The sequence below is a fragment of the Rissa tridactyla genome, chromosome 9 (assembly GCF_028500815.1).
Source record: "Rissa tridactyla isolate bRisTri1 chromosome 9, bRisTri1.patW.cur.20221130, whole genome shotgun sequence".
NCBI classification, from domain to species: Eukaryota; Metazoa; Chordata; class Aves; order Charadriiformes; family Laridae; genus Rissa; species Rissa tridactyla.
The window spans coordinates 21,708,083-21,733,795 of record NC_071474.1 but is presented as its reverse complement, the minus strand read 5'-3'; the positions used below and the strand labels follow the sequence as shown (position 1 = coordinate 21,733,795).

At 48.0% G+C, this 25,713-nt stretch overlaps 1 protein-coding gene and 1 gene segment (V, D, J or C); both read left to right on the top strand.

Annotated features, from left to right (window-relative positions):
- The first annotated feature begins 3,170 nt into the window (after positions 1 to 3,170).
- LOC128915233 (T cell receptor delta constant-like) lies at positions 3,171 to 12,705 on the top strand. The segment is given in 6 exon segments: positions 3,171 to 7,390; positions 8,949 to 9,344; positions 9,850 to 10,224; positions 10,864 to 10,926; positions 11,399 to 11,518; positions 11,985 to 12,705. Coding segments are annotated over 4 exon segments (561 nt in total).
- A 4,542-nt stretch (positions 12,706 to 17,247) lies between these two features.
- LOC128914946 (NACHT, LRR and PYD domains-containing protein 3-like) lies at positions 17,248 to 25,178 on the top strand. Its single transcript, XM_054214676.1, is given in 8 exon segments — positions 17,248 to 17,883; positions 17,885 to 18,183; positions 18,185 to 18,958; positions 21,606 to 21,850; positions 22,067 to 22,323; positions 22,522 to 22,609; positions 24,993 to 25,054; positions 25,137 to 25,178. Coding segments are annotated over 8 exon segments (2,403 nt in total).
- The last annotated feature ends 535 nt before the right edge of the window (positions 25,179 to 25,713 follow it).

Below are 25,713 nucleotides of genomic sequence, written 5' to 3'. Positions count from 1 at the left end.
TCCGACTCCCCCATGTATGAAGTACCTGCAACTGCAAAGGTGTTGCTCAGAAAAGGCTGCAAATCTGCTTGGAGTGGCGAGGAAGTCTGAGTCTTCAGCGCTGGAAGGACAGGGCTTTTCTTTGCTGACTCAGAGGAAGGTCTGAGCCCTTCTCAGCCCCATAATTTTACTTTCCCACTTCACGGTGCACCATGCAAATTCCTCTGGGGAAGCCTGCAATGCTCCTCTGGATGCTGGTCATCACCTTTGCTGCAGCCCTTAAAGGTGAGCACCCCCCTTTCCTGGGAAGAGAACATGGACGTGGGTTTTTTGTTTTCCTCCACCAGGGACCTGTATAGTTCCTGCCCTCCCATAGGATGTGTGGAGGTTGGAGGACTGATAGAAGGATGGAAATCTGACATAGCCCTGCAGTACCCCACTGCCAGGCATAGAAGAGATGGTCACCAGCCCCGGGGCCGGAAGGAATGTGAACCCCATCTGGCTCTTCCTGACCTAGGCAGATCTGAATTCTGTCTTCCCACGCTATCTTGACCCCTCTCTCCAGATCCCCAGAGCATTGCTCAGCCCTGCACTGTCCTGATGTGGGTGGGAATGGGAGGAGCCAGGCTGGCTCTGGGCTTGGCTCTGGCTGGAGAAGAAGGAGCAGGGGCAGGATGGTCCTGGTGCTGTCATGTCTCCTCTTGGCAGCAACTGTAGGAGGTAAGGCAGGTCCCAAGAGGGGTCCCAGGAGTACAGGGCCATTTCTGTGCCTGGGTATTTCCATGCCCCACTGTAATGCCTATCCCACACATTCCTGCTCTGTCACATCTCACTTATCCACACGTTGAGGTATCCAGCTCATGGAGAGAGAAAGGTTGTGTGGGGGAACAGGGACAGCTTTGAAGGTTTAACTTCCGCCCATAAAAGGGATAGGAGCAGGTTGTAGCCCCCCAGCATTCTCCTCCCCCCCTGCCAAACACCATGCCCTGGCTGAATGGACAGTCTCTCAGTGGTGGGGAGCAACCCTGAGTGAGGGGCACAACAGGTGGAAGCGATAGGGAGCCTCTGGGCACCTTGCACCTATCCTCTTGTTGCTGTGATGGTGGCCGTGTGTCTTCGCAGATGTGAGCCCTCAGGTGTGGCTGGTGGTAGGTGGAGAGGGGCTGACAGCACCCAGCCGCTCAATGTGTCTCTCCTGCCAGGGCTCTGACCTTTGGGTTTCACTTGTACCAACAGATGCCTTGTGTGGAGGCACCAAGTCTGCCTCCTACATCAACCACAGTGCTTCCACATTGCAATATGGGGCTGCCGTGGACAGGCAAGCTACCACCTCTAGGAGCACCTCCCAGGGCAGATCTATGGTCTTGCACATCCTGCATCCTCAGAACCCTACCAACTACTTCTGCATGTGGTGACTTAGCACAGCTTGCAGGAGCCAGGCAGGGACCAGGCAAGATCCTCCCTGGGTCTCTGCTCACCCTGGGACTACCAGGTCCAGTGAGCTCCTGTCTGCGCTCCACCTCCAGCCCCTCCAGTTTCTACCCCAGGGCACTGATCTCCCCTACACAAGGGCCATTGTGAAGCACCACAGGAAAGACGATGGAAAGAGAGCTAAACACTCCTGTGGATGCAAGAGGAGGAAGAGGAGGGGTACTGCTGGGGAAAAGGGAGTGAAGCAGGGGATGCCTCTCGTTCTGCTGAGCCCAGGCTGGAAGAGCCCAGCAGGGCCCAGGGGAGTCCCAGCTCTGACTCGTGCTCCTGCAGAGCTGCAGGGCACACTTGGACCATAGTCCCACAAAGGGTGCAGATGAGCACCAAAGATGAGCCCAGCATGCTCAGCCCACCTCTACCCATGCAGTGGCTGGGACTGGTCTGTCCCCTGGGCTGGTGTTCCCAGTGTTTCTGGGGGGTGTGTGGTGGGGCCAGAAGGGTCACAGGCTCTGTCTGCCCAGCTCAGGTCTTGCCTCTCCCAGCTGGGAGTCAAGAGTTGGGCTCTGCTCCTCTCTGTGTCCCTTTGGGGTTTAGTTTCTCTTATCCCTGCCCCAGAACAGAAGGCCACAATCCCATAGAGGATGGGTCCTTGACTCCTGACCTTGTCCTGCACGGCACTGCTGGGAGGTAAGAGCCGTGAGGGACGAGGAAAGAGACTGGCACTGAGTAGGCTGAGGCTGCCCCTGTACACCTCGGCTCGCTACTGCCCAACTCTAAATGCTACTACATAAGATGAATCCTCACACGGAAATCATCTTCCCTTGTCAGGAGGGGTGGGATGCTGATGCAGTGCAGCTGCAGGAAGTTTTCAGAGATTTTTCTGAGCGTGGAGCAAGGGGAAGATATTCCTAGTCGAAGTCACTAACTGCTGCGCAAAGTCCCACTCTGAGCAGCCTTGGGATTTTCTAGGGAGGTTTAAGAACCTCTTGTCCCTCTGGGGCTCACGTGCAACTGACAAAGCAGCTCTCCATGTGTCCATGCCCGGCCTGTTCTCTGCCCTCTCTGTGCATGGGGGTGTGAGTCCAGGCATAGCTGGCGAAGGGACCAGGAAGACTGGGAAGGGCTGGGGACTCCATGCTCTCTTTCTGCAAAACTTCTGGATTCATATTTAAAGATATGGCATGTTTACAAGCAGTTACCCAGATTCTCCTGGGTGTCCTTTGGGCAGTACAAAGAAATATGGGTCCGCGGTGCCACTGCCTCCAGGGATAACTCCTGGAACTAAAGGCCAAAGTTCTGGTTTTGTGCACCTTACAGCCCCGAGATGGACTACTGCACCCATGAACTTTCTATAAACACTCAAATCTCACACCTGCCCCGTGTCTTTCCAGGTACCCTTTCCCCCATAAAGATGGTGGCGTCTGGTCCCAAGGAGGGGAGGGTCTCCGGATCACTCCCGCTCACCTGTACTGTAACGGGAACACCTCTGTATAGCCCTCGATACGACTGGAATTGTGTCCGACAGGCCCCAGGAGGGGAGCTGCAGTTTTTAGGCTGGATCTATCCTTTTGGGAATAACACAGGCTACGCCCCAGCCTTCCAAGGCCGAGTCACCATCTCTGCGGATGAAGACAAAGGCAAGGTCTCCCTGCGGCTGGGTGCTCTGAGAGCCTCAGACACAGCCACCTACTTCTGCGCCAGGCAGCACACAGTGACGCTGACGGAGGGAGAGGCAGCACAAAAAGGGCGGTGGTGACAGGGCCCTTTCTCGAAATGGCAGCTGCCTGTGCTTGCTCTGGGAAACACCAACGAGGTTTGGGTTAACAGATGTTGGAACTCCAAATCTACCCATGGGCAACTGAATTTGCAGTAAAATTCGACATTTATAATGGCAGTTAGTTAGAAATAAAATTCCGTGTGTGAATAAGTCCCATGGGCGGGTCAGTCCCCCAACCCTTCACACACCTGCATTCACTGACTTCCTCACAAGCTACCATCACCTCCTCTTCCTCACAGCTACCCTGGTGCTCCTTCAGTCCCAGGAGAAGGGGGGCAGAGGGACGACCTCAGGGCATCTCTCTGGGCAGAGATGCTGTGGAGCCAGGGTAGGGGCCACAGGAGAGCACATGGCTCCTTCTCTGTGCCGCCCAAATCTACCTGCAAAGAAGGGGGCTGCACCCCTGGAGGGTGGGTGCCCTCCCAGCTCTGGGCATGGGGGGGTGGATGGGTGCTTCGTCACATGCTGGACCTGGGGGGAGCCTGAGCAGCGCCAGTGTGCAGCAGCACGGCTGAAACCTCACTGCACAAGGGGAAAGGCTTTGGGGCTGATGGGGCTTTTTGGGTGAGAGGAGCCTGCAAGCAAGGGACCATCAGGAGACGGAGGTGCCTCTGAGGGCACGGAGGTGGTGGAGAAGAGGAATGAAGAAGTCAAAGAAGGCAAATGGCATCCTGGGCTGCATTAGGCAAAGCATTCCCAGGAGGTCAAGGGAGGGGGGTCTTTCCCCTCTGCTCAGCACCGGTGGGACCACACCTGGAGAGCTGTGTCCAGTTCTGGGCTCCCCAGTAGAAGAGAGACATGGACATACTGGAGAGACTCCAGCAAAGGGACACAAAGATGATTACGGGATTGCAGCATCTCTCCTGTACGGAAAGGCTAAGAGAGCTGGGACTGTTCATCCTGAAGAGGAGAAGGCTCAGGGGTGACCTTATCAATACATAAATACCTGGAGGGTAAGCGTAAAGAGGACAGAGCCAGGGTCTTTCCAATCGTCTCCAGTGACAGGACCAGAGGCCACAAACAGAAACACAGGAAGATCCCTCTGAACTTAAGGAAACACTTTTTTACTGTGAGGGTAACCAAGCACTGGCACAGGTTGCCCAGAAAGGCTGTGGAGCCTCCCTCCTTGGAGATACTCAAAAGCCACCTGGACATGGTCCTCGGCAACTGGCTCTAGGTGGCCCTGCTTGAGTGAGGGGGTTGGATCAGATGGATTCCAGAAGTTTATTAAAAATACATCTGGAATCAAGTAATTTGAGTTAAAAGTCCTCTTACAATCCAAATTGATCCATATTCAGTGTCACCGGGTACGGGCAATGTTTCAGTAAGAAAGCTGTATTATTACCTTACTCCACCAAGCAGGTGATGCTAGCAATGCTATTTTTAATTTACGACAATTGCTGTGTGGTTTGATTAACCAGCAACAAAGGAGCAGAGGAAGACAAAATGCAGCATTCAAAAGACATCAAAGAAGGGGGGTCACCTGACACTGAAATGAAAACACAGATGTTCTTGTACAACTGTTCATCACCGTGTGGAGTAGGCATCACAGTGGTTGAAGGGGACTGAACCCCCCAACACAAACTGACTTCCTGAAAAGCCTGAAGGTGCAACACACCCTGATTCCTCACAATGTCATCTTCCCACAGACAACTGCATCCTGAAGAACACATTTGATGCTGATTGTGATTCAAGCTATGGGACAGTCACCACATGCCATGCCAGTTTTTCTTGCACTCAACATGAACATTGGGTTCAAGACTATTTAATTTTGAACGTGTAATTATCAACACCAGCTCAGTAGACAGGTTTTTACATGCCACAGTTTAGAAGTTTCTAAGTTACTCATTGTGTCCCTTTTGTATCCATTACGGAGTAACAAGTGGTTCTATGAAGAAATTTGTCGCTTCCTAAGGTATTTTAGACAGACGAACTAGGTCAGTCAGTTGCACTTGCGGCATGACTCTCTCTCCACAACATTCAGATGGTCTCTGGGGAGACCTCAGAGCCCCTTCCAGTCCCTAAAGACCCCAGAACCCCAGAGCCCTAAAGGGGCTCCAGGAAAGCTGGGGAGGGACTCTGGATCAGGGAGGGGAGCCATGGGACGAGGGAGAATGGTTTTACACTGCAAGAGGGGAGATTTAGATGAGATGTGAGGAAGAAATTGTTTGCTGTGAGGGTGGTGAGCCCCTGGCCCAGGTTGCCCAGAGAAGCTGTGGCTGCCCCATCCCGGGAGGTGTTAAAGGCCAGGATGGATGGGGCTTGGAGCAACCTGGTCTGGTGGGAGATGTCCCTGCCCATGGCAGGGGGTGGCATTGGACGAGCTTTAAGGTCCCTTCCAAGCCAAACCATTCCATGATTCTATGAACTGCATGGTTCATATTTTTTTCTACAGCCTAGATCATGTTCTCCTTGTCTTTGCCCATAACAGCTGCAGTTTCTTCCCATTAATTTTCTCCTCAAGGTCCACTTTGAGGAACAATTTCTGAGTTTCTGACAATATCCACTTACCTCACTGTCATAGGAAATCTAAGTTAATGCATTCATTCTTAAACACCTTCATGGTCTACAGATTACTGTGGGAGATGGGCACTGCAGGGTCTAAGGAGACTAAACTCCTGCTAACTCTTTACTAAGGCCTTAGAGGCCTTAGTACTTGTCTGAAATCACCCAGGCAACTAATAGCTTCAGGGAAGAAAGCAGGGCCCATCCACGCTTGGGTCGTTCCCAGGCCTCTTTATGCCATGGTCAGCAGCCAGAGATCTCCCTCCGGTCTCCTTTTTTGTGTATGTTTGCTAACCCTCACTGCCAACTTTCAATACTCATGAACTGTTAGTTCAGACAGTTTTGCACCCTTTCCCCTTGCTGTCCCTTTCACTTGGGTAGATCAATCCTACAACAGCTCACAACCACCTTATCATCTTCCTGCACACGTAATTTTTTTCTTTTTTTTTCCAGGATGTTAATAAATTTCTCTTCCTTCCTGCCCTCTTCCAGTTTGACAGCAGTTAGAGTGACGACCGCGTGGCTCTTTGTTGCCGTCTGAGGCTAAACCACGACCCCTACACACATTCAAACAAAATTTATCTTCACCTGCATATGGTGCTTCACACAAGTCTTTAGGTGCAGGTGGCATGAGGAAATGAGAATTTGTCCATCATGAAGGATTTGATCGATTGCTTTGCACAATACAGAGCAAAATCCTTATTTAATAATCCCTCCCATTTACCAATGTATCTTTACCTAATAAAGACCAATCATTTCCTTTTCACTTTTAAAGATACCAAAAGCATGGTAAAGACTTCCTAAGGCACCAAATGGCCCTCAGCACTGGCCCATCCAGAAAGACAACAACTCTAAAATCCCAGATTGAGAGTATTCCTCTTCTTCCTGGGGAACAAAAATAGTTCAAAGTGAAAAAAAAAAACAACCAAACAGAACACTTCTGCAACTCTGAAGAGTTTCACTAATTGCTGTAGAATAATACTCAAAGAACTTTTGGTTTTTCATTAGACTAAATTCTGAGCCTTCCCAGAGCAACATTATAATCCTTCATTATTGTCCTACAGGTCCCAAGCAGGTTCAAATCCTCTCTTTTGGCCCAGCTTCAGGTCTTTATTTTAAACTCTCTGTGATTTTTTCACGTGGCATATAGGGTATACAACTACCTGTCTCATACGAAATACCGTACAGGAAAAAGGGAAGGAAGAGGCGCTTTTTGTAACTAAGTTTATCACTGTGTTGAGAACTTGGAGTAGCCCAGTGACTCAAACGCTGTAAGGTCTCATACAAAAACCTATGAGGGCACAAGGAACCATACATTTTGAGGAAGAAAGGAAAAAGGGAAGGTGTTGAAGAAGAGAACTGCAGAATTCTTATGTGCATTTATTCTGGAGCTATATTGTTTAGTGCGCTAATCGAAAAGAGTTTTAAAAGCTTTGGCCTGGATCAAGCTGTTTGAAATCACTCTACTCTGAAATTATTGTTTTCACCCCCCACAATTTTGGAAACAACGGTGACTTTGGAGCACTTTCATGGCAGTCCATGTATGGATCCTTTGGACAAGCTGCTGGCGTTTTATTCCCTGATGCTACACACCTTTAGAGGTTGGTGAGGAAAGTGGGTTTATTTGACTGTGTGCCAACGGTGTGGCAACAGACAAGCTCGTATTTGGAACTGGGATCGCTTTCTCAGTTGAGCCAAGTAAGTTCCACTACTTTTACTACTAATGTATTTCTTAAGTCTGTGGTGGGGTGGACAGAGGGGTCGTGCGATGTGAACAGCATAGTGAGAAACTTCTGCTGCCTCGGATCTCCCGAACAGGCATTGTCCAACCAGGTGTTTGAGTCCTTAGCTCATATTTAGTTAACAAAGCTTTTCAGGAACAACAGAGACAGTCTCCCAGCCATGTGCATCAGCCCTTCTCCGCCAACCCCCACCGCCTGCCATAGCCACAGCGCTAAATTTAATACTGTTGTTTACACCCAGTGGAGATGATGTCCTAGCCCAGCTTCAGCATGAGGTGAAAGCAGTTGCTTGCTTTCTTTTGTGTGACACTAAGGCGTGTGGAAAGGAAAAAAAGGAGACGTAAAGAGCTGCCGGAGGAAGCAGTTCCCACGGAAAGACAAGGCACGTTAGTTTTTGCAGCAACTGCTTGAAATGTGAGCAAGCCTTTAATGTTTAGAAAAGGCGCTCTTCTGGACGTGGTCTTTATAAGGGTGGACCATCTTCCCCAGCTTTTGTGTGACAGCGTGAAAGCTGGGGCAATGGGTGAGATTGTTGATTTTTATTGTCCTAAAACATTCAGTTGCACACCACCACCTGAACACACGCAATCCCTGGATGGGCACGGGAGTCTCTCAGGTATTAGCTCACATCTGCAAGCCCCATACAGCTATACAGCTGCCTTGAAATCTTTAGGGCATCATACATGCCCATCTTGGGGTAGATGAATGCAGCTCCAGTTCCTGTGGGAGCAGAGAATCCAAAGACGTTATTTTGCAAAACATCATTTGCAGAAGTAATATAAACTTGCCAGTTATCGGTACAAAAGGTATTCTACCATGAACAGTCAATCAACAAAAGATGCTGGAGGGTGAAATTCTAAGTAATGGTATTGCCTTTCCAGACAAACACAGCATTTTCTCCACAGAAAACATCTTGCATGCTTTTAAAAACAAACTAAATTTCAGATCTGTTATACCAGTAATTGCTGTGTCACGACTCCTGTTCTTCAGGAAAGAGGGAAAAAAATCTTTCCCCAAACAGTAGAAACTGGTTCCTCCAATGACAAGAATAGATTTTCCAGGTTTCCAGAATGCTGGTATCCTGACCCTTTTTAATGTTATTTTTTCATTTCCATGGAAGATATTCAAAAAGAATTAAAACAACTAAAGACACTGCAGGAGCTGGGCCTCCTGAGAATCACCAAGCACAAAAGACACAGAAAACACCCTTTAATCACCGTACAGTTTCTGAGACATCTCCTCCTGAGAATCCAGTAAGAGAATAGCTGAGGAATTATCTGGTTCATTCCCTGTATAACTCTCATTGGAGGAAGCCAAGATCCACAAGAGGATGGAATACGTAGCCAATTCTGTGATTTTTTTAAGATTTAGAGGAAAAAAGAAATATGATTGTTTGCATAAGTATATTAACTGCTTTTTGTGTGCAATACAAGTAGAACTGCTCCCCACCCCCTCCATGCCCCCCAGTATATAGATGGCCTAAGAATCTACAAGAGACCTGTTTCTTTCTGAAGGGACAGCTGGAGAGAAGACAGAATAAATGGTCTATTTGGAATGGCATCAAATTCCTCTGTCAGACACCCCAGTGTCTTTCGGATGGCTCCGCATTATGCAGTGAGGTGGTCTCGTGACTTGGAAGCCTCTCCAGAGCTCACATAACACCATTAACTTGTTAACTTAAAGAGAGGTTTATATGCCTGGGTCGTGTTCCACGTAGAAATACTACAGAAACTTTCAGAGAACGGAATTTGGAAAGAACCCCCCCCCTTGGAACCGAACATTTGTTAATGAAAGCTTTAACCTCATCTTCCATTTTAGCCACGTTATTTTGTATCCGCAAGTCACCCCACTCATTGGAATGGCATTGTAGACTGGAGTAACAAACTGCCTTTTCTCCCTGTGTGCTATGGGTAAGCCTTTTAGCCTCATCAGGTGAAGGATTTTTTGGTAATTAAAAAAAGGATCTTTCAGTATGTATCCTGTTACAAGCATATCAGGCTACCCTTGAAGTAAATGTTCATTTTAGTATCTAAATTGTTATGAATTCAAAACAGGTATGATCATTTGTGCTGTATTCTTAAAAGTTGCCTTCCTCATTTCAAGGTCATTCCCTTAATGGAATTCATATCTATGTGTATATAGATATGTGTGTATATATATACACACACACATAGATGAGTTCTGGTAAAAGCAAGCTTAGGCTGGCAAGGGATTAGAAGCTGCAGTGAAAATCCCACTGTTATGCTCCCTTTCTCTCTTTGATCTGCTCTTTGGGAAATAGGAGGAAGAAATAAAGACAGAAAGACACTCAGAAGTCAGGGAGCAGACATGGACTGCACCTGAACAACAGACAATTTAGCTCTCAGAAAAGCATGCAGAAAATAAAATCATCCCAGAATGATGCCTCTTTTTCAGAGATTCAAGAAGAATCTGTCCCAGAAGTCATTGTGCTTAAATCGAAGGAGCCCAAACAACGTGACAACAAACTGAATGTAGCTTGTTTGGCGAGGACTTTCTACCCCAAGAACATCAGCCTTGATGTGCCCAAGAGTGACGTTGTATACGATCTGAAGGCACCTCTGGTCACATCTGAGGGGACGTACAGTACCATGAAGGTAGTTGGAGTGGAATCGGATGCAGAGGTTACCTGCGAGGTTCTGCACAAGGGGAACAACACCACAGCCAGCATAATTCTGCCAGGTACGGTGCTATGGTCCAAATGCCACGTGATTCTGGGAGGTGCATCTTCCAAGATCTTTCTCTTGCCCTTTGAGAACCTGGCAGGAACAAGTAAGTACAGTCTGAAAGGTGTTCAGGCGCTTAGTTAGGTGAAGACAAGATATTCAAAAGCACCTAGCACACATGACCTTAATTCAACTATTTGAGCACCTGCAGTTTTCTTCCCAGAAAACAAACAAACAAACAAAAATGCTAACCCACCTCCCCCCTCAAAAAGAAAAAACCCAAACAAAACCCACCTCTAATGTTTGCAAGTTGACCTTTATCTAAGGCAAAACATTTCAAGGGACATGAGTATACATGCCTGGTAGAAGAAAGCTTGAAATAACTTTTATGCAAACACAAAATAAAAAAGGACATGTTATTTTTTTTCCCCAAATGTTTTGGTTATTTTTAAATTGTTTTGGTTATTTTTAAATTGTTCGCTTTTTAAATTGTTCTTTCCCTATGGTAAAGTTAATTTCAAAAGGGAGAGAAAATAAAACTCAACAATCCTGGGGTTCTTTTTCTGCAGTCACATGTAGAAAGCTAATTTTTCTCTTCCAAGTTAATCTCAGAATTAACGACCTGCCATCTGATTCTCCAATACTGCTTATCTACTGCCGGGACAAGAGCTATAGGTATGTTCTGTGCAATTTTTGTTTTATATAGTTTGGAAGCAATTTATAGTGTCTCTCAATCATTCAACAGAAGAGAAGACCGAGGAATTTGAAACAGTTAATGCCTGCAACGTTACAGATGCCTCTACAAAAGGTTAGTTGTGTAAAGGAACAGTGGAGTACGGTTACTTTACTGGGGATTCCGTAACAATGCATGGAAATGCATCGTCTTTTCTACAGAAATGTCTGAATTGTGGATCCTTCTTAAGCAATAAGCTGCACTCAATACCAGAACATGAAAAATTGCTTTCTCTGGTGCAGAAATCCCAGAATTGGAAATACTTATTGAAAAATAACCTGCTATTTCAGGTTAACGCACTACATAGCTGACAAATTTCCATGGTATAAAATAGCAATGGGAAATAAACTCCTCACTGGGAAGACGTCTCCTTCCTTCCCTGCACTGGATACATTCCTCTGTCATCTTTCCCTTTGTTCCTGCTTCCCTCATCCACATATGATGTGCGGATTTTCCTTCTTTATTTTTGGGGGAGGGGAAGGGGAGGAGGGAGAGGGCAGATAATATCAAGACCACGCTCTCTTCCTCCTTCTCCTTCTTTTTAAAGCAGATGCCAGAATGGAGAAAGTGAATATGCTGTTCATGGCTGTTTTGGGTTTGAGAGTCCTGCTGGCAAAAAGCATTGCCTTCAACACCATCATGACTATCAAGCTGTTCCTCTTCTGAGGTAGGAAACACATCACTTGGTCCCTGGGGACACAGGAGGCGAGTGCCAGAAGTGACCCGCTGGCTTTGCATCCTCCTGTAACCCCACGAGGCGTGACATCAGTTCAGCTGTTCCCCTTTCCACTGGATAAGTGAATGTAACCCCCAAATTGCACCTCATCCCCAAACTGCCTTTGCACTGGGCTAGTCCCGAGCATCTCGGGTTCTACCAGAAATCTCCTGCTGGTTGTTTCAAGTGGCAGAGCGCAAAGTCTGGATAAATGTCCAAATTAGCAAGAACTATAAAGGGAGAATCCCAAAAGTCAACAAAATGTGAAAAGCGTGACAGAAAAAGAATCCTGAAGGTCAGGTAGTCAAAATAACAAAAAAAAAAAAAAATGCCCAATCCATTCCAGATTAACAGAAACTCAGCACCGCTGCATTAAATGTGAAGAAGAATTTAAAACAAACATTGTTTGCTCTTTCAGCTACTGGGTAAGTGAGAGAGCAATGGGCTGAAGAAGAGAGGAAAGAACACACAGCGGCGTAATTTGAACACCACGGGTCAGCTTTGCTACAAATAAACATCCAAAGAATCAACAACCTCCCCCAGTTCCAGCAGATTACACCTTTATTTCATCACCAAGCTTCAGCAGGTGACCAGAAAAGATGACCAGCAGGATCATCTTCAGCTAACACCATCTGGAAGCCTTCTCAGACAGCTAATGGTGCTGCACTTTTGTGTAGCTTAGTTTCATTAATTGTTAGTTTTGTTATTTCTGATTTCCATAAGAAATTTCCCTCACCCCTCTGCTAGCCAGTTAGCTCTCCTACTCCTGCATCCCTTGCACCGAAGCATCCAAATTGCTTAGATAGTTTCAAAAACTTAAAATTGAACTTTATACTTACTACGCTTTAAATATACCATCCCCGGTCATACTGCATTATTGCCTACAGAAATTAATGCTTTTCTGCTTAGGGATCCCAGGCACAGAGGGGGCATTGTATAGTTTTAATTCTTAGAATCTTTTATTACTGGCAATTTTCTAGTGCATGTAACTAGATCTCCACTGGACCTGAAGGAATTCAATGCAGACAGGTACACAGTAGCATTTTCATCTCTTCTTTAGAACATTTTTCTCTTTTGTTAAGTATACAGTACTTGCATTTTAGGTTTCCTTAACATACACCAAAATAAAGTTTTATTATGCTGGGTTTGCAGTGTGCCCTTTCTTCTGCAAGTTGGGTGGAAATTGTTGAAATTCCACCTTCCTATCCAGTAACCACTGAGAACTAGGAAACCACCTATTACAGCCTAGGTTTCCTTTTTATAAAATTCGTGTTTCTTGGGCTTTCCACAGGGAAAGAGACTCCTTGCACATTTAAGAGACTTCAGGAGGGCTATGAATTCTGGCCCTACTGGTTTTAAAGGAATTTTAATTATTCGTGCCCCTTTCAAACTACGCAGGCTCAAAATTGTGGATCATAATAAAAAGAGGGATGGGTCTAAAGGGAAAATAGTTAAGCCAAGGGGCAATATGAGCATTAACGTACAGACCTCAGAAGGTGAAAGAACAGGCTGCTGATTTTCCACTCACCGATACTAGGAAGGGGCCAACAGGAAACACTATGGGGTGTTTTGATCGATAACCCAGCCGTTTGGTTGGCAGTCAAAAAAACCCAACGCTGACTTTTGTCTCACAAGCTGCTAGCCGCTGCCTGCTTAAAGCAGGATACTGTGGTTAATACACATGACTACATCACACTATGCAAGACAAATTCCCCTTGCTTTTAAAAACATGTTAACCACTTCCTGGGCAGCAGGGACAACAACGTTTTTCAGATGCTGACTGGACTAGTCTCAACTTCAGATGCTGGCAGAATCTCTTTAACTAACCTTGACAAGTATAGTCAGTCAAACCCTCACTCCCATCCAGCAGATGTGGCATTTCCCTGGTGAAACCACTGTCTCTAGGTCCTGCAGCTTCATGGTCAGGTCCCAGGAGCACACACTCAGTGTGGAAAACCATGGTGGTCACGGTTTTTTTCCTAGGCATCCCAAGGGCCAGATGGACATGTGGAGCCAGCTAGACTATAAATGTCACAGAATCACAGAATCACAGAATGGTGGGGTCGGAAGGGACCTCGGGAGATGATGTAGTCCAACACCCCTGCCAGAGCAGGGTCACCCAGAGCAGGTGGCACAGGAATGCATCCAGGCGGGTTTCGAATGTCTCCAGAGATGGAGACTCCACCACCTCTCTGGGCAGCCTGCGCCAGGGCTCTGACACCGTCACAGGAAAGAAGTTCCTCCTCATGTTTAGGTGGAACTTCCTATGCTCAAGTTTGTGCCTGTCACCTCTGTCCTGTCACTGGGCACCACTGAAAGGAGCCCGGCCCCATCATAAATGTCCTTCCTCTCCCAGTTGAGCAGGCTGCACTCCACTCATGCAGCCCTAGTGACTCAGCCACGCCACCAGACAAGGCCAGACTGCTCTCACCGCACACAGACTCTACTGTATTGCTTCCTTTCCACTCTGGCTGCTGGCCCTGAGTTAACTTCCCTGCAGGCAGTGCCCAGCACTCTGTTCCCCTTCCGTCCCCAAGCATGGTGCTGTCCGCAGCGGCTCTTTAATGTCCTCCTGTAAGTGGGGCAGCCCCAGACCAAACTGTCACATAGAGCCTGCGGAAGCAGAGAGCTGCCCTGCAGCACCCCCAGGTTGTCACCAGAGCCCCAGCAACTCCACAGCAGGGTCTTGGCATGGTCCCCCACCCCATAGGCAGCTTCTCCTCATGACTCTCTCTCACGAGGGCACGCACTGATCCTTTTTGCTTCTGTGGGGCAGGTGCGTGATCAGAGGGCTGTGGGCTGAAGCACGCAGCTAAAAGCATCTGCCCACAGGAGCTGCCTTTGAGTGGTAGGAAGTGTTGTCAAAGGGCACTTCCTTCCAAGCTTCTCTGTCTTGGCATTGATGTGCCTTAATAGAAAAGCTTGCCTTCCAAATATGGAAGGAAGGACATGAGATTTCAACACCTCACTTATATCCACCCCTCCTCCTGTTAGTCCAACAGGAAAACTGTCTATAGGTGCATGTTAGAAAATAAAATAACTTGACTGTGGAATATTGGAATTAATTGTGGTTTTGCTTAAAGTTAGGTTGAATTGAGACTGTCTAAATTTAGCATGCATAACTTCACTTAGCATTAGTAGCTAAAGTTGTCGGCTGCGTGCTGTGAACTTTCACCTAGAAAAGCCGAATTCATACAATGAGTATGGTACAAACCGGGAGAGAAGGAAGGAGATTCCATCCTCAGAAGCTGCACCTCATCCCAGCAGGAGCTGTATCCCTCCTGAGACAAGGACAGCTAGCAGCCCACCCAAAGGTAAAGAAGGAAACCAGCAAGGAGTAAGAAGACCCCAGACCAGGAATTACCACTGGACCCAGAGGCACACGCAAGGCACATGGACAGCATGGGCAGGACAAGCAAGGAGGTTGTAAAGATATAAATACCCAGGAACTTCTCTGTTCTGGGCTGCTCTCAGAGGAGGGGGCCCAGCTTGAGCTGTAACAAACTGACACTGTGCCAGAACCTAGAGTTACAGAATCACAGAATCATAGAATGGTTCGGGTTGGAAGGGAACTTCAAGATCATCTAGTTCCAACCCCCCTGCCATGGGCAGGGACACTGTGCTCTGTGAGACAACCATCCCATTGCCTTGGGATCCTCTGTGAGGGACCTGTAATGTTGGGCCCAGGACGACAAGTGAGAGCCCAATCCCCTGCAAAGCTGCTCAGCCTGCCTGTGGTGCTTATACTTGGCTGCCACGTGGAGTGGGGGTGTGAGATTTGATGCTGCCTGGCTTGGTCAGGATGTAGGGTTTCAATTCCAGAGACATCTCTCTCTGCAGAATTTGTCACTTTACATTGGTCACAGACTCTTCTCCTGCCTTTTTCTTATCTGGTTTTAGCTCTATGATGGATGAGTCATATTTCGGAGGCCTGCTGGAGTGGGTCAGGTGTCTGTTCTTTTCTTGGACACAGGATGAATTTTTTTCTTCTGTTCGTAGAAAGGACTTTAACAGTATGAGGACTGTGAAAGGCCTTCGTTTTCTGGAGAAATTAAAGGATTTCGGTCAGACCAGAAGCCTTGAGAGCACTCAGACAGCGTGGAGGGACACGATGAGGACTGCCCTCATGGAGGCTTCTTGCTGTTAGATCAGCTGGGGAGAAGCAGCATCCAGCCCCTGTGCTCTGGGTCAGACTTGCAGATCGCGTATGTTTCATGGCTCTGTGTACGACAACAGAAATGCGCTGCTCAGTAATGTGGCTGGGGAGAGAGGGGACAGAGAACTTCCTCATCTCTCAGGGTCTGAAGCTGTGCTGGAGAGAGTGCTGTTAGCAATGGTTCCTCTTTAGAAACACTGTCCTGTAACAGTGCGTCTCTTCCCAGTGTGTGCCTGGTAGCTATCAGAAAATAATTTGTTGTTAATCCTCTGTTATTTCCCAGGGTATCTTTAGCACACTACCATGGCAAGAGAGAATATCAATGACTTCCTTTTGGAAGCACTGGAGGACCTTACGCTGGATATGTTTGAGAAGTTTAAGTATAAATTATCATATATTGATTATGATGAGATGGCCAATATCTCCAAGTACTTGCTCAAGAAAGCCAACGATCCAGTTAAACTTGCAGACTACATCTGTGACCACTATGGAGCCGACCTTGCTGTGGATGTAGTTATCTATGTGCTTGAACGGATCAACCAAAGAGACACTGCAGCTAAACTCAAACAGGAGAAAGCAAAAGGTAAAGGAACTTTGGTTACTGGCACTTTTGTATCCTTCTTTTTGATTGTTCCTAGAAAATATGTAGGAGAACCTTCATCAAATCGAGAGACAGCGGACTTCAATCCCCTGAGGAAGTCTGAAAAGCCCAAGGACCCCAGGGTGTTGCCTCCTTTACACCGGGAATTGCATGGATCTCCCCTTGTCATTGGTCTTCCTGCTCATTTAGGTGACTGCTGCCACAGTGGCTGCACACTCTGCAGGACCACCTGCTCCTGGCCTACGATGTAAGGATACAAGGGTCTCCAGAGGCACTTGCTCTGCTGTCTTGTCTGCTCTGTCTTGCTCAAGCTATTTTAGGGGAGTTTCTAAAGGCAGAGACACCAAGAGGACTGTTGTGCTCCTCACCTGACACACATCACTGACAGTCTCTGTACTACTCTCCTAACAGCTACATATAATGTCTCCTTCGGCCCTGAGGCCCCGTCCACCCCCTGCTTCATTAGCCCAAGGTACTTCTCATTGGGATAGATGTGTTTGGGTTTTATCGCCTACACACTCCACCTGCTAGCAGGAAGTGTATGATCACAGCCACAGTCCTAAAGACCCAGCAGGGTCAGAAGGAAAATAAGCAAGTAGCTGTTATAAGCCTGGGGGGGAGCGTACTGCTATAGAGGTCAGTAATAGAAACTGGTTCTTAGCACTATTTTCAAGTTCCACTGAGGCGTGATTGCATTTCAGCGATGGGTGAAAGGTGTTTCAGACTTTTTTCAGCTCAGCATCAATAACAGAATTGGAAGAACAAGGTCTATTGAATAATCCAGAGATCCTTTAAAATGAAAGACATGACGTATACTCAAAGTACAATAATTTTCTGACAGAAGTGTTTTAATTTTAGCAGGAGAATGAACATTTACTTTCATTTCAAATTCTTTTATTGCATATCCTTGATTTAGATTACAAGATGAAGTACAGAGAACATGTACAAAAGAATTACCACTGGATAAAAGACATGAACGCTTGTATTGGTGAGACGGTGACTCTGAACTCCAGATATACAAGGCTGGTTCTTGTTAGTGGACATCACCATGAAAAAAAGAAAGAACATGAAATCACGGCTGTGGGACGGAGACATGCAGAAATCATGCAGGAACAAGTGAATTCTTCCATTTCTATAAGTGATCTGTTTAAACCTGACAGGGATACACAGGCACCAAAGACTGTCGTGATACTGGGAGCTGCAGGAATTGGGAAGACAATGACAGTAAGAAAGATTTTGCTGGACTGGGCATCAGAAAGACTCTATAGACAGTTTGACTATGTTTTCTACATACATTTTTGGGAGGGTACTCTTCTTAAAGCTGAGGGAAGTTTGACTGACACGATCACCAAATGCTGTCCCAGTGATAATCCACCTGGAGATCTTGAGGAGACCAGAAAAAACTTCCTGCTTGTCATCGATGGCTTTGATACACTGAGGTTTTCTTTGGACAGGCCACAGAATGACCTGTGCTCTGATCCCTGGGAGGTAAAGCCAGTGGAAATCATCCTGAGCAGTTTATTTAGGAAAATCCTTCTCCCTGAATGCTCCCTGTTGATCATTAACAAGACCAGCTGCCCTGCAGAAGCTGCAACAGTGCTTGGTGTGTGAACGCTCTGTTGAGATACTGGGATTTTCAGAAGTTGATAAGGAGGAATATTTCCACAAGTTTTTTGAAAATAAGGAAGAGGGAAGGAAGGCCTTTCAGTTCGTTAAAGGAAATGAAATGGTCTTCACCATGTGCCTTGTCCCCATCATGTGCTGGATTGTCTGTATTGTTATAGAACAACAGCTTGAAAGTGGTGAAGATCTTGCACAAACTGCCAAGACAACTACAGGAATATATCTCCTTTATGTTTCTCTTACTAAAATCTCTGAGCAGTAAGTTGAAACAGAACTTGCACATTATCCTCAAAAGACTTTGTTGCCTGCCTGCTGATGGGATCTGGCAGCAGAGAGTCCTCTTTGGGGAGGAGGCGATCAAGGAATTCTTGTTAAATCAGACAGACACTCTCCCACTTTTTTTGAATGAGAGCACTCTTCAGAAGGGCATTGCTTGTGGAAGCGCCTACAGTTTCATTCATCTGAGTGTCCAAGAGTTTTTTGCATCTCTGTTCTATGTAATTAAAGATGATGGTGAAACAAGAGATAAGCAAGAAGATCCTAAGAGGGATGTGAAAAAATTGTTAGAAAACTATGCAAACTCAAGACATGATTTCATGTTAACTGTGTGGTTCTTATTTGGGCTCTTAAATAAGGAACGAAGAAATGCTTTGGAAAAAGAAACAGGGTGCAAAATGTCTCCTGAAATTAACGAAGAGTTATTAATGTGGCTTCAAACTAGCCAAAAATCAGCCTTAGCTGTTAATGCAGAAAAAAGAGCAATGATTCATGATTTGGAGGCTTGCCACTCTTTGTATGAAACCCAAGATGAAAGTTTTGTGAAAACTGTGTTGGGTTATTTCATCGGACTATATCTACAAGACATCAATTTCACACAATTAGATCAAACAGTTCTTTCATTCTGTATAAAAAAGTGGCCTAAACTGGAGTCACTTGTCGTGGGCTATTGCTCCTTTATCTCAGAAGATCATGAAGAGCGTTCAGACCAACAGCCAGCAAAGCTGTTGCATCTGTAAGTAAAATCCTAGATCCCTCGCTTGCAAATTGTCTTAGCAACTGAAAGAGTTTTAGTAACCAAGAAATGACTGGCTTACCTACCAAAAAATTAAGGCTAAACTTTTCATAAAGTGAAGGTGCAATGATGGAAGCTGCTTTGTGATGAGCCTAGCGGGCTGTTGCACTAGTAATTACTGGGGATGTGAGTCAGTTCAAGAGTAAGCAGGCAAATACAAGAGCATGTGTCATCTAAGTGTCTAAGTTCCCATTGTAATCAAAGAAGACCAGAGCCCAGATCATCATTCAGATAGTCACCTGCTGGCTGGCTGGTCAAGTGAGATCCCTCTGTAGCCACCACTGACTGAACTTAGGAGAAAACTACTGAATGTGGTGGAACTCTTGAACTGTCTGGCTTCCTTGTACACACTGACTTAGGAGGCATCAGCCTCAAATACAGTCCCACACAAATGCAATCCCATGCAGGGTGTAATAAATAGAATCATGTTTGTTAATCAAATCAGGCTTTCTTAAAGGCTGGTGAAAAATTACAATGTTTCGACTCTTCACATACTTAAATCGCAGGCATCCAGTGTGCTATCTGGTGCACTTTGACAACTCAAGGCCTAAATCACAGGCATCCGGTGTGCTGTCTGGGGCGCTTTGACACCTCAAGGCCTAAATCACAGGCATCTGGTGTGCTTTAACACTTCAAAGGGAAGAGCTAAGTTGTGCGATAAGCTGAAAAGAGTCTCCCCAAGGACACTGATAAAGATGAGGAGCCTTCAGCCTCACGACCACCAGGAGGCGGGACAAGACCGACCCCCTAGCAACACGTCGCTCAGACACAGAATATACCAGGATTGACACATATACGGGAACCAGAAGAGTATATAATCAGCTACTTTCGGGAAGTGGGCGTGCGCCGTTGGCGGAGCAAAGACTCCCCGGCCGCCCAGCGCTGTTTTGCTTGCTGCCGCTTGCTTAATAAACTAATTTGATTAATTGGACTGGTTCCTGTCAATTATTGGGCCACAATCTATAACACCTTCCCCTCAGGAGAGCCCCAGCGTGGCGTCCTGAGCTGTGCACAGGAAAAGCCATGTGTCAGCTGGGGATCCCAGCTCAGGGTGTTTCCTCTCCTGACCTGAGCACAGCATTGGCTTAGCTGCCAGTGGCTCTGGAAACAGGCACGTGGCTTGCGGGGCAGGATGCAGCCCCTTGGAGGTGGAGCGTGGAAGATGGCCAAAGGGATGGGACCTGGGGGAATCTTCTGCTACTGTGGGAGCCACCTGAGACATGTGCAGGCACCTGCCTGAGCTGGTTGGGGTGAGTTATGCCTGCCTGGGCTGTCTGTAGAGTCACCCTGTCCCAGCCGAGCTTGTCTCATCAAGTCTTTCTACTGAGGGAAATCATAAAATCATGGAATGATTGTACCGCAGAGCTGATCCCGGTCACTGGAGACCCCTGGATGCCCTTGGGTTCCTCCTGCCCTGACTCCAGCACTGATCCTTTTGGAGGGGGAGCCCTCAGCGTCTCCTCCACAAAGCCCTTCCCGCTGCCCCGGCTTGTGCCTCTGAACAGCAGGAATGGGCAGGATCCAGCCTCAAGCACCATTCCTGGACAGGGCTGTTGCGTGAAAGGGGCAAAGTGGTTTTGGCAGAAAATAAACCCCCTTGCGTTCTAACCCTCCTCACCAAGGTGGGAGGCTAGGTGTGGCTGGGTTTAAATGCTGAGTGATGCCCAACTCAGCACTATCAGTCCAGTCACGTTTAATAGGTATTAAACTATTACAAATTGGATACACTAATAGTGGACTGCACCTTCAGGCTAGTGGTGCTCGTGAACTAGCATGGCCACTCTTGAGTCGTTGGTCATGTTCAGTGAGAAACCGAAATGACTAGCTACTTAAACCAGTGCAGTTTATTTAAACAACAGATATATAGGTTGTTAGGATTGCTGGTGATAAATACACTGTCTGCAAAGCACGTGCAAATGAAAGTATTGTTACATACCCAAAACACGTGACAAAGTTATAAACGATACAGCCTGGCTATAAATGTAGGAAAGAGATTCTCTAGAGAAATTTCTAAGTTTCCCGAGAAAGCACTCCTTATAATCTAAATCTTATCCAAAGGCCTCCCTATGTGGGGGAAGAAAGGCTCAGCCCATCGACTGATCCCGGAAGTCAGTGATGGAATTCTCCGCGATGGTGTCTTCCCTGGGTATCCCCCCTCTCTCAGGCTATATTTATACTATTTGTTATCTTCAAGGTGGAGTCTGAGTGACTTTGCTCATACATACTTTTATTATGATTGGTGTAAAATTCTCTTGCCTCACAATTATAATGAGCAAAGTTCGCACAAAGGACAGCATTTCATCAAAATTTGACAAAATGTTGGCTCCGAGTATCGAGCAGGCAGCTAATTGTCAGCTAATGTGTTTCATGGTATCATCCCATTCCCGTATCTGCTATACATCATAAGGTAAAGCCGTGGAATAATTGCATCTCACCCTGTACCTCATGTAGCTTCACAAGCGTCCTTATTGGGGAGCCACAGGTGGTATATTCTTCGTGACAGCTGTGGCTGTTTTCTACCTCAGAAGCCTCTTGATTTTATACTTTTCCTTAATGTGTGAACAATGCTGTACTTTTGTATTTTTAGCCAATTTAGTAATTATTCCACGGGGCCCACCCCCAGTCTTCCCTCCAGCCAGTCCTCACCCTTCGGCCCTTCCCTTCTCGTCCACTTGCAGGGGGTCCGGATTCCCTCCCTCGGCTCCTTCGACACTGTCCGCCAGCGGATCCAGGTTGGAGACAGGGCCGTGACTATCCAGAGCCCCACGTTTCACCTGGCCGTGAGCCTTGCAGTTGGCCACAACCTGACGGATGACAAGGCCTACCTGCCCGGTAAGACGGCGGATTAAACCCGGGCTGGCTGCACGGTCATTGCATCCCTTCCCTGGATCCAAAATGCTTCCCGAAAGCAACTCCCCCTCTGCAGAGCAGGCCCAAAAATGGGGTTTCTCTGGGTGATGCCATGATTGTAATACGCAGCCCTTGGGAAATGCCTGCAGAAGGATACCACTGGCTGAGTGTCTCCATCCCTCTCCTGTGGTTTTCCAGGCAACAAGGAGGTGGAGCCCCTCGCATATGCCAAGGTGGCCGCGGCAGCCTCTGTGTCCCGGCTGAAGGCGGAGGCCTGCATCCAAGGCACCACTTCCCTCCTGTCCCACTGCCTGGGGAAGGGGGAGAACATCGCCCTTGTCCTGAGGGACGTAGGAGTGCTCCTCATCGAAGACAGGAGGGTAAAAATGAAGTATTTTTGCACCTTTCTGGAGAGGATGTCTGGGACGAAGAACTTGGCAATAGCTGGGTTTAAGGTGAGCGGTTTGGCTTCTCCACGGCCTGTGCACTCCCACAGCGGTGCCCCAGCACCGCTTGCATGTGGCCCACCGCCAGCCCCTCGGGACAGGCGAGAGCTACGGTCCTACCAACTCTCACTGCCTCGGGCTCCTCCAATATGAAATGCCTCAGCCATGCTGAGGACATCGTGGCATCTTTGTGCTCCTCCGTCGCAGGTCCCCCAGCTGCTGGACATGGTGGTGTCCCAGGTGGTACCTCTGGCCTCCCTGACATTTTCTGGCCATGTCATCTTGGTTTCTCCAGGTTTGTACTGGAGTTTGCGCCCAAACCACCACCCAAGATTTCCACCTTGGGAAAAGTCCCTGGTGAGGAAAATCAGGGGAAAAAAGATGGTTTTCCAGCTCTCGGACAAGGCACGGAAGGACTGGAATCACTTATCCGGCTGCGGGGCTCCCGGCTCTCAGCCCTGTCCGCACTCGCAGCCCAGGCAGCGACAGCCAGCGCCTCTGCACTCAAAACCTGATGAACAGGGGTTTTCGCCCCGGAACGAGCCCCAGGGATGCTGCATCGCTCCACGTGGGGCACCTGGAGCGGGGGGAGGCTGTGTGTGTATCTGACAGCAGCGAGTCCGATGGGGACCGACGAGGGAGGCTGGTGCCTTACCCATGACATAAAAATCGGTGATTTTTGCTTTTCTGCATGAAAATGGTTTGGTTTGGTTTTTTTTCCTTCCCAGCTGCACAAATTCAGGTGGATTTGGCTTTCCTGGCAGCCCCAACTTGGGATTTTTTTTCTCCCAAATTGTCGTTTTGCCCCCCAGGGCAGACCCAGGATCGGGGCCTTTGGGGTATTTTTGTGCCATGGTGGCAGCTCCCGCTCAGTGTGCGCGGCCCCGCGGGGGAAAGTCCCCGTTCGGGGGAATTGGCCCCAAATTGGGAGGGGAAAAAGGGGAAGGGGCAGCTTTGGAAAGCGCTTTCACGTCTTCAAGAGAGATTAGAGAGGAGGGTGAGTTTCTAAATCCCTTCTAGAAATAGGCTTTCTTTGCATTTTAAAAACCTTAGAGAACATAGACATTTACATTAACGGATCTGTTCACGTGCAGATGGATCAATTTAGCGAATATGTATTATCTGTTTACACTTAGACAGAATATCTGTTTAGACTCAGATGCATTTAGACTTCTATGTTAACACTTATTCTGTAGAACATGGATTTTGACATATATTTTGACACTTTAGTATCTTTTTATATATAAATAAGTATATATATTTATATATTTATAAAATATATTTCTATGTATTTTATATAGAAATAAATAAAGCTCCAATTGCATGCAGCCACCTGGGGCTCCCCCCGGACAGAAACCAAAGGTGTTTTGGCTCTGAGGGAAGGAGCTCCCATGCCTTCTGGCTGGCTGGGACCCCTCCAAGGTAGCAGCACAGGCCGGTTTGCCTCACCATGCCTCAGGGCCATGGGGACTCCCCACCCCGGTAATCACAGGCCTGTCAGTCTCACTTCAGTGCCTGGTGAAATTATGCAGAAGGATTTTCTGGAAGTTACTGGAAAACACCTGAGACACAGTGCAGTCCTTGGTCATAGCCAGCACAGGTTGACGAGGGGAAAGCCCTGCTCAGCCAACTCAGTTTCTTGTCTTGACCAGCTCACACGTGTAGTTGACCAAGGAAAGCAAGTAGATGTGGTGTTTTGGGATTTTAGCAAAGCTTTTGGTACTGTCTCTCAAAGTATTCTTCTGGGTGAAATGTCCAACATACAGCTAGACAAGTCGATAAGAGGTTGGGTGACAGGTCTGGCTCAAAGGGTTATAGTAAATGGGGTTCCATCAGGCTGGTGGCCAGTCACCAGTGGGGTTCCCCAGGGCTCAATTTTAGGGCCAGTGCTCTTTCCTGGTTTTATAAATGCTCTGAAGGCAGGAATCAAATGTACGTTGAGTAAGTTTGCCAACCATATTGAAGTAGGAGGAGCTGTGGACTCCCTCGGGGCTAGAGAGGCCTTACAGAGAGATCTGGATAGACTAGAGAGCTGGGCAATCACCAACCGTATGAAATGTAACGAGAGCAAGTGCCGGATTCTCCACCTGGGACGGGGTTATCCTGGGTACACGTACGAATTGGGGGACGAGAGGCTGGAGAGCAGCCCTGTGGAAAGCGGTCTGGGGGTCTGGGTTTATGGCACGTTGAACAGGAGTCAACAGTGTGCCCTGGCAGCCAAAGGGGCCATCTGGGTCCTGGGGTGCATCAAGCACACCATCGCGAGCCGGTCGACGGAGGTGACTGTCCCCTCTGCACTGAAGTGGTGCGGCCCCACCTCAAGCTCTGCGTGCAGTTTTGGGCGCCTCAATAGAAGAAGGACACCAAACTGTTAGAGTATGTCCAGAGGAGAGCGACCAAGATGGTGAGGGGGGACCTCATGGCAGTCTACAACTTCCTTAAGGCGGGCAGTGGAGGGGAGGCGCTGATCTCCTCTCTCTGGTGACCAGCGACAGGACACGAGGCTATGGAATGAAGCTGCATCAGGGGAAGTTCAGACTGGACATTAGGAAAAGGTTCTTCACCGAGATGGTGGTCGGGCACTGGAGCAGGCTCCCCCGGGAAGTGGTCATGGCACCCAGGCTGTCAGATTCAGGGAGCGTCTGGACAGTGCTTGTAGTCATATGGTTTACTTTTAGGTCATCCTGCGGGGAGCAGGGAGTTGGACTCGGTGATCCTCATGGATCCCTTACAACTTGAGGTATTCGATGATCATAGAGACCACACGTCCTCTCTGGCATTTCACAATCCTCATTGTACACGTTTTGTTTCTTTCGATGCAGTCAGAATTCCCCCTCTCCCAGCTTATCCCCACTGGGTACTGAAAAGGCCCTGGGGCACCTCGTTTGAAGCGCTCAAATGCAGCCACCCATGGCTCCTCCCGCTCAGAGCACCCAGCCATGAGTGGACTGAGCCCCTGGTGTTCATGGCAACCGGGATTAAAATACGAATTTTGCACAGCGTGGGAAGGCCGAGCGTGTCCCGACCGGCTGACCTGCCAGAGCGGTCATTTTCCCTCTGTGCTGTCTGCTGGTTCCAGGAGAATGCAGAGGATTACGGGGCTGACCAGCACGGGCGCATGTTACCTGGACACGGGACACGGAGGAAGGAGCCATGGGCTGGGCCCTGCCCCACCACAGGGCGCTGGCACAGGGGCAGTGGCAGCCCCACCACAGAGGGCAGCAGGGCAGTGGGTGCCTTGTCACCGTCACCAGCGAGTCAGCGGTGGCCGTGTCACAGTGGGCAGCGTGACCAGCAGTGGCCGTGTCACCGTGATGTCGCACTGGGCCTGTGACACGGCCACACAGGGGTACAAAAGGGGCCGCAGGGCGGTGGGTCCTGCACCCTGGAGAGGCGTCC